The 9,457-nt window shown below is 38.9% G+C and overlaps 1 protein-coding gene across 1 annotated transcript in view; it reads left to right on the top strand.

Moving 5' to 3' along the window:
• WDR48 (WD repeat domain 48) overlaps window positions 1-9,424 on the top strand; it is a 40,820-nt gene extending 31,396 nt beyond the window's left edge. Inside the window, exons 17-19 of the mRNA XM_004676296.2 lie at window positions 6,648-6,724; window positions 8,137-8,329; window positions 8,951-9,424. Of these exons, the coding sequence (XP_004676353.1) occupies window positions 6,648-6,724; window positions 8,137-8,329; window positions 8,951-9,046 (366 nt within the window). The 3' untranslated portion in view covers window positions 9,047-9,424. The remainder of the gene's footprint in view (window positions 1-6,647; window positions 6,725-8,136; window positions 8,330-8,950) is intronic.
• Window positions 9,425-9,457: the final 33 nt, after the last annotated feature.

Below are 9,457 nucleotides of genomic sequence, written 5' to 3'. Positions count from 1 at the left end.
CACCAGAGACAGAGTGGGAAGCAGAACAGAAATAAACTGCTTAAGTATTTCTGGGTGCAGTGGGCAAGACAGGAGAGGTCTCCCGTGCCATATGGGTTAACTCTTGGCCAGGGATCAAACTCTTGCTGCAATGGCTGCCATAGCTTGATAGTGCTGAGACCTAACCCTGTGTGCCACTAGAGAGACCTGAGAGTTCTGTTTTTAAATGTAAAAAGGAGAAAATTAAACTTGGAAGGTGCTTTTTGGTATCCCAGTAAATCAAATGGTATTGCTGTTGAGTCTCTCAAAGCAGCTAATGGTTCTGAGACTGTGGCTTAGCACTTCAGTCACAATAAAAGAATTGAGAGACTTGGAATATGATATTCAGTGAAATGCCACCAACAGTTTTTTCCTTTTGACAGATGTTGACTATTACTTTGGATGAGAGTGACTGTTTTGCTGCTTGGGTTTCTGCAAAAGATGCGGGCTTCAGCAGCCCTGATGGATCAGATCCAAAATGTGAGTTTGAGAGTCTTTCCTGGCCCACATTCTGAAAGAGGTGGATTCATGCTGCTGTTTGCTGTGTACTCATCTGTATACAGCCTGCTACTGTTGATTATATCTTTGGACAGTATTTTCATAAGAATATGGACATACAATAGAATTCTAGTAACTTTATGTTACTAGAAATAACCTTTAGAGAATGTAATTCGTGACTTTGTTTATTCATTTTTCATAAAAGGCTATATCTGAACAACCAAATAGAGTATGTTTGCTCTATGCTTTAAACTCCTTTAAATATTCTCAGATAAAATTTTATGAACTTGACAAAATCTTGCTTTTAAAACATTGGCATTGGATTAAAACCTTAATGCTAGAACATGTGGAAACATCATTTTTATTTCTTTCTCTGTTTCTAGTTTTAAACTAACAGCTCTCTTTTCCATTTCTTTTCATTTTAATTAACTCTTGCAGTAAACTTGGGAGGACTTTTACTTCAGGCACTTCTGGAATATTGGCCTAGGACACATGTGAATCCAATGGATGAAGAAGAAAATGAAGTGAACCATGGTTTGTGCTGTTTTTATGTGATTGGTCAAAAATTACTCAGAAGTTAAAGATAGATTTTTTTTTTTGTTTTAAGAAACATGCTAAACATTTGCTAAATTTGATATATTTTCTGTGTGCCCAATTTATTACCCTCCCTTCTACAGCCCAAATTAAGAACATTGTCCACTGTCAGTTGAGATTCTAAGAGAGCTTTTGTTCAAGCTAGATGGACTAAACCACCCCCTCACCCCCAACATGGTTTACTACTCATAGGGAGAAGGCAGCAGAGATGTGTAAGCTATAAAATGTGGTCTGTACCTGAATTTGCCAATAAAGAGTATCGTGTCTGTCTTCCAAAGATAATTCTCAGATAATCCATGGACATAGACTTGGGGATTTCTGTCTAGAACTGCAGCAGAAAGCCAAGTTCATAGTTCATGTTTTCCTGAAGTGTTTTTACTGTCTGGTCTGGTGATCTACCTGGTGTTGAGTCTGATCTGAATGTTTCAAAACTCAAGTTCCAACTCAGTAGTGTGGGTATGTAATGAGTATGTGTTAAGAATGAATGTCATTGACGACATTCAGAAGATGTATGTGCTGCAGGCAGTGGCACTGACTTTCACTGGACAGGAGAATATATTTTGAATGGTTGGTTAAAGAAAGGAGAGAAAAAAGAACTTAAAATTTCATAACTTATATGTATCCCATGCTAGCTAATAAATCTTTGCATTCCATCTACTGAGGGCTTAGCTGAGGTACATAATTTGAATTCTCTGGAGATTGTGCTGAAGACTACCCACTTTGGTGGTCAGCAATAATGTGGACCTCCTACAGTTAACTTCATTCTAGTTGACTGATTTGTCCATAATGATTTTTTGGAGTTTAAATTTCTTTTGTAAGGCTGATACACTTTCCTGAAAGGCAGTTCTGATGTCCCTGTCAAAGAAATGACACAAACCCAACCCGTCGTGTTTTTTTGTTGTTGTTGTTCACCTGGCCCATTTCATTCTCTATCAGAAGTGTACCATGAACTATGAGCCAGAGAAGCTCAATGTAAAGATCTCTACACAGAGGGTTGAGAAAGCTAGGTCCTGCTGTGGACTTTTCTACTTAACAGTGACTAGCTATGGACACTGCTGTTTTGGGCTTGTTCTCCCTTTATGATCTCTATGACAGCAAGAAAGGATGCCCTCAGAGGCCCCAAGTAAATGATAAACATTAAGTAATCGAAAAACAATGGTACGCTCGGCACCCTTTGAGTCCAGGCTCTGATTGTGGGAGTAAGAAAGAAGTTAGAAGAAACCCCCACATCGTCCCGGAAATCAACTGCCATAGTAAAGAAAAAGGGACAAGGTCTGGCCACCTCCTGAAGCAGAGCTCAGAACATTGCATGCTTCAGCTGTCTGGTAATCTGCTGCACTTAGACCATCGCCAGGGGAGTTGCTTAGATTATACTTGAGGAGCAGCTCAAGTGTTCAGAGGCCTGTTGTGATTTGCAGGACGGAAGTAGTAAAGATAAATGGGCATGGGCCCCATCCTTCAGGCACTAAAATTCCAATGAAGCAAAGAGTTGACTTAAAGCATTATGAGGTCAGGAAGATGTATTGGACACTGAGGGACATTTTGAAACTGCATGGGCCTCAGAAGCTGAAATTGCCTCCACTTTCATTAGAGAAGAGTTTATGAACAAGTTGGCACTTAGGTTAAAAGATTACAGAGAAAGTGGAATAAATGCAGTTTGCAAAGAACAATGAAAATGAGATTATGGTCTCTGAGGATTTTAGTTTCCATTGATACTTCTGTCATTAGTTATAACTCCCATAAACAGTTTTTTAAAATTTTTTTCTATTTTCTGACATCATCTTAGTTGATGTCCCACAAAAAAAGATTATCATTTATAAACAGGTTGTCCTAGACCCCTGTGACTGCAATAGATAGGTTTGCTTTATTTTACAAATCTCAAACATTAATCTCTTTTAATCCTTTAAAATGTAGTAATTTCTCATAAAGAATATCACAAGTTGCTGTATTTCTTAGTTTCCAATTTTTAAGTTGGTTTCTTTTTTTAATTTTTATTTCTAACTGGCTAACTTATAGGGTTTTTTACTTTAGTGATACAGTATTTGAAACCTACAGTATGGAAACAAAATACTTAGAATCTGTTTTTAGCATTAACTCTGGATACTGACACCATCTGCATTTTTTCCCTAGTAAATGGGGAGCAGGAGAACCGAGTACAGAAGGGAAATGGATATTTTCAAGTACCCCCCCATACCCCAGTCATCTTTGGTGAAGCTGGAGGTCGCACACTCTTCAGGTATGAATAAGGAGGGCTGGGAGCCTTACCTAAGAAAGCATCTCATTTGCTAAGAAATACTGATTCAAACCAGGTGTTCTAAATTGTTTACTATTGACTTAAAGAGGTATCAGGGATTTGGAAGCTTTTTCTATCTCCATGAGATAGTTAAAATGTCTGATAATGCTGTTAGATCATATTCTAATTACCAGCTGAGCCTCTCTGTTAGAATGAGGTTGATACTTTGCCTTAAGGCAGAAGCTTAAGTGGTTTTTGTAAGAAACTACTTTCTCTCACTTAACCCAGCATGATTGCCAGAATCAGGGGTAGATGGCACCACTGAAGTCCCTACCCACAAGACAGCACCAGTGTAGCTAACTTCCTTTAGATGCACCTCGCAAGATGGTTTGGGCAGCTCCTGGGGACCATGGTGCCTATAATGGCCCAATGTAATGTGCTTGGCAGTCCTTTTTGAGGTTCTGAAGGGAAATAAATACTGGCCTGACTTCACCTCCAAGTTGCCAGCAGGGCTTGGTAAAGCCAGAGGAGAGAGCTCACTAGTCTTCTGGAGGGCCAGAAGAAAGGAAAATGCTTGTCTTGCCCTTGAACCCAGAATTCTTTTCCTTTTTTGTAGTTCCCTGAGCATATGACTACTGAAAACATCCTAATCCCTGTTACATGCAGAAACCTGTGTCATGTACTGTAACACTTATAGGTGACCTTTCTTGAATTCTTTATCTACACCCAGGTTTCTTGTTATCCCCCAGGACTCAGAGGCTGAAGTGTGTGTCGGGTCTCAGAATCTGAGACCTTCTTAGCTGAGTGAGTCCTTCTGTCCGACTGCACTTTAGTTCCCCAGCTATCAAGTGGTGGTTATCCTAAAGGCCCTCTAATGTTGTTGACAATGATTTTATCTCTTCTGCTTGTTGTGTCACTTACTACCTGATTGGTTGCCTTTAGGCTGCTCTGCAGAGATTCTGGAGGTGAGACTGAGTCAATGCTTCTTAATGAGACGGTGCCACAATGGGTAATTGACATCACTGTGGATGTAAGTATCCCTCACTCCCACTTTACTCTCTCATTTTTTCTAAATCATTAAGAACTGCTTTAGTTTGTATAATCTTAATCTTAAATAAAAACTAGACTGCCAAATGGAGTCATCTTTCTGTTTCCCTTCAGTTCCAAAGTTGCAGAAGTATTGATGATTGTTTTATATTTCTTTATATTTTATTGTTTTTTAAGTGTAAGAATAATATATGCTTATTAAAGGAAATAAAAATAAAGTAAAATTCCCATCCCTTCCCCAATCACTCCTTTTCCATTCACTTCCTTTCCTTCTCCCCAGAAAAAGTAACTAATGGTTTAATTCATGTTCTTCAGTACTGTTTTTTGTGCATACACAAGCATATATTATTTGTGTGTGTATATGTATATAAACATATATTTGTGTCTGTAATTCATTTAATTTGCACAAAATCTATTACAATACTGTTCTGCAACTTGGTTGTGTTTTTGTCTTTTTTTTTTTTTTTTTTGCTTAAAAAGTATTTCTTGGACATCCTTTCATGTCATACATATGGATCATTCTTTTTAATGGCTGCATAGTATTCCGTTATGTAAATTGCCATGATTTATTTAACAAGTCCCCTATTAGTGGACATTTAGGTTGTTTCCAATGTTTTCTATTACAAACAATGCTTCAGTGAACATCCTTGTACATATATCTTTGTATACTTTTTAGGATAAATTCCTAGAAGTGGAATTGCTGGATCAAAGGGTATGCACATTTTAAATTTTGATAGATATTGCCAAATTGTCCTCCACAGAGGCTGTACCAGTTTACACTCTCACCAGCAGTGTATGAGTGCCCATTTCCCCACACCCTCACCAACGCTGGATATTTTTAAACTTGCTAAAAAGATAGGCAAATATTTTCTCATTGTTTTAATGTGGGTTTTCTTTTTTAATATTAGTGAGGTTAAACATCTTTTCATATTGGCCGTTTGTGTTTCTTCTGTGAACTGCCTGTTTGTATTCATTCATTTTTCTACTGAATTATTTATCTTGTCTTATTGATGTGTAGGAATTCTTCATGTTGAATATTAACCCTTTGACTATTATCTATGTCTCTTAATTGAATTGTTACTTTGTATGTGATGCTTTTTAATCAGATTGATCCTTTATAGTTATGAGTTCATGTCTTGCCTAAGTATTTTCCATTCCAGAAGTAAAAGAAGTAAAAGTACTCTCTTTCAGCATGTTTATGATGTTTTTATGTCTACATTTTTAATCTATTAGAATTTATTCTGTTTGACATGAAGTAGGATGCTAACTTTTCCAAAATGATAGCCCTTGTGCCAGCACAATTTAATAATCTATCCTTTCCTACTAACTTGAAATGCTATCCTTACCACGTACTAAATTTCTATATTCACATGGGTCTGTTTCTAGGCTGTCATATTCTTTTGGCCTATTTTGTGTATTCCTAAAGCCATATGAAAAGAGATTTAATCTCTAGGACTTTTAGAAAATGCGTTTTCTGTCCCAGATACACCTCCAAGAACTAAAAGCCAGTGTGGCACCTACTGGATATACGTGGTCTTCTCTAAATCCGAGCTCTCTATAAATCACTTCTTCTTTGGAGTGTGAAACTCACCTGGGATGCAGTGCTGACTTTAGGCCTATTCCTGAGAGGAAACATCCAGACAGGATAGGACATGGAGGCTCGGAGTGAATTAATACCTAGAGAAAAGATGACCAGTTAATGTCATCTAAGTATGTGGGTTACTTCCTGGTAGACCTCTAGGTGGTTGGCTAAAGTTTCTACTCTTGCTTAAAACCTCAGACCTCACTCTGACGTCGGAGGGAAAGAAAGTGAGAGGACCTGATTGGCCTTTTCAGTTGGATGTTGGGCCACCCAGCGTAGAGTATAAGGTTTTGCTCAAAGGTGAAAGTTGTGGGTTTCTCTCAGCCCTAATAAGTTTAATGTAGAACTGAAATTTTGGTTTGTATGGCTTAATAATTAAAATATGTTTTTTTCCTTTTAATACTTTGTATTGTTATTTGAGGAGAGCCATGCTATAATTTCATATTGCCACTGATACTACATATAATTTGTCTTTACATATCTTTTATTTCAAAATTAAATATACTTTTCTGATGTTTTCTCTAAAACTGACCGATAATTTAATAGGTTACTATATATTTCATGAGTCATTTTTAATTATAAAGATTACTTATAAGTCATGTTTTTCTGTTGATATCATTTTAGTTTGCCAGCCAACAGAAACTATTATACCTTTTTTTACTTTTACTATTTCAGAAAAATATGCCCAAATTCAACAAAATTCCATTCTACCTCCAACCTCATGCGTCTTCGGGAGCAAAGACCCTAAAAAAGTAAGTAAATACAGTGTCATATGATACCTTGATCTAATTACCAGAGAGAACTCTTCCTTTGTTTTTACAACAAAGGAACATTTTATACACTTACAGCATTTTATACATTTATAAACATTTTACAAGTTTATACCTTTACCAAGTACCTACTGTGGTAGGTTGCAGGTGTTCGAATATAAATAAGACATGGGTTTTTTTGCCTTTTGCTTTAGTTCGTAGTGTAGAACAACGTAGTTTGGATACTTAGAAATGATGCGTGTAGGAAGAAGAAGTGAATTTTTAGTTGTAGCTTTCCAGAAATCTTCTTGAAGGACATGATATTTGAGCTGGCATGTGAGGATAGAAAAAACTTCCAAAGGTGAGGTATTCTAGGTTCAGGAAATAGTTGAGCAAGAATGCAGAAGTGGGAGAATGTAGGAGACAGTGAAAATTAGTAAGAACCAGGGTGGCTGCAGCATAGGATGGAAGTGGAAAAATACTAGAAGGAAATGTCAGAAAGGATTTTAGAGGTTTCATTGATGCTGGATTTGAATGCCAAGTATTAGAGCATGCATGATTTTGAGCCATTTAGGCTGAGGCCTAGGAAGGTTGAAGGCTCAAGGCAGGAAGAATCAAGAGAACTATAGTAGTTCAGATATAGAATGCGGAACTGCGAACAGCCTATCTATCCTAGCAAATGAAAACAGCAAGACTTTTTAAAACCTTTGTTACAGAAATTTTCAAATTTATACAGAAAAGAATATAGGAAAATGAACTCCCATAGTCCAATCAAGATGTCTTTCAGAGTTTGAGCCTAAGCTACTTGGTCTGACCATATGGTTATGACCATTAACTGACATCAGAAGTGCAAATGAAATAGGCTTGGGGGTGAGGAAATTGGATGAGTCTAGTTTTAGATAATACGGAGCTTGCGGTACCTATGGGACACTCAGCTAGACATACCCAGCTGCTGGGTTCATGGGTTTGGAGTTAGGTGGAGACTCGAGGTCTTGACTGGGGCATCATCTGTTCACCATTGAAGGTGTGGCTGTAGGGAGGGAAGCCCAGGGAGAAATGTGTACAGCGTATTTGAGCCTGGTAAGCTTTGGAGGCCACCTCTTGGGGAACATTTAGTTTGCCTATACTCTGGGAGAATCCTTAAGGGAGTTACACCCAGGGGGCTGTTCTTTATGTATATGTAAATTTTAAGAATGTGTATTTAAAGCCTGCTTAGTTGAATATAATCTGTTTCTTAGAAAGACACTGTGAAAATGTTGGTAATTCTAAAAATGGAGTAAGGCCATGACCAAAACCATTCATTGCTTTGTCTCTGTGGTGTGTTTTATCTTTATCGTTAACACCAAAGAATATAGACGAGTTAATATGCAGTGACTTGAGTTCCCTGATGTCAAATCTGCCCTTGCGTTTTATAGAGATAGACTCTCTGCTAGTGACATGCTCCAAGTTCGGAAAGTAATGGAACATGTTTATGAAAAAATCATCAACTTGGATAATGAATCTCAAACCACTAGCTCTTCTAATAATGAAAAACCAGGAGAACAGGAAAAAGAAGAGGATATTGCTGTGTTGGCTGAGGAGAAAATTGAACTTTTGTGCCAGGACCAGGTAAATGGACTTGAGGACCACAGCCCCATACTCTCCCAGTGCTGGTCCCCAAAGAGTTACATAGTGCGGTGTGATGGTGGCTTCCAAGTCTTTTGCCTCTGGGGGACTCTGCTTGTAAACGCTGAGGAGCACTGCGTCTCTCACATCTATTTGTAAGACCATTCTGGGGGGGTTCTTCAAACAACCCTAAATCTTCTGTTTACCCTGGGGAGGTTTTTGGGAAAGGGACACAGATTTAAACGCACACACAGACAAATGTGGGTGCGCTTGTTGGTGGCTTTTTGTTCTGACAAGAAAAAGACACTTGATCGTCTTGATTTGCAGAGCAGCATCTGCCGTGTTAAAGAGTGGAAATGGAGGTGGGTGGAGAAGTGGTGGAGCTGTTTTAAGTCAAGATGCACTCAAGGCGTTTCTTCAGAGGAATGGCTGAAGATGGTGTTTCTGCACTTCTCACTGTGCCCGGGTCATGCCTGCATGCATGGACGTGGCGTCAGCAAGAGCAGGCCACCAGGCATGGGCGAGGAGAAAACAAGCTGGATCCCCTGATGAGAGTCCCTGAGTTAACAATAAAGGTCTTAGATATTAGCGACTTGACATTCATTGTTATTTTTTGCTATTCAGGTTTTGGATCCAAATATGGACCTCCGAACAGTGAAACACTTCATATGGAAGAGTGGTGGTGACCTCACCCTCCATTACCGTCAGAAGTCCACGTGAAGGGTGGGCGAACGCTCCTGGGTATTCATTTACTGACCTTCCTCTATGGCCCCAAGAGTAGTCCTAGGAAGCCCACTGAGCCCCAACGGGAGCAAGACTTCTAACGGCCGATTTGGTATGGACCGAGATTCTCTTTCAATTGAAGTGACTAATTGAGATGTAATATAGAAACCAGTCTCCATGTGTAGATTAAGCTGTCCCTTGGGAGGCAGGGTGCAAGAGCAGAAGAGCCCCCGAGCAGACTGTCTTGGGAGATGTACAGAGAACTGACCACAGGCCAGCACAGACTTCGCTTCCTCCCTTTGTTTCAAAGGATCTTATCTTTGTTAGCGGTTAGAGGCACATCGGTAGGGCCCATCTGTCACTGTGTTTCAACCTTAAACCTACATACTCTGTAGCTTTTCTAAAAGA

This window comes from Condylura cristata, unplaced genomic scaffold (genome assembly GCF_000260355.1).
Source record: "Condylura cristata isolate star-nosed mole 26May11 unplaced genomic scaffold, ConCri1.0 scaffold00004, whole genome shotgun sequence".
Taxonomy (NCBI): Eukaryota; Metazoa; Chordata; class Mammalia; order Eulipotyphla; family Talpidae; genus Condylura; species Condylura cristata.
This window is presented reverse-complemented; position numbering and strand designations above follow the sequence as displayed.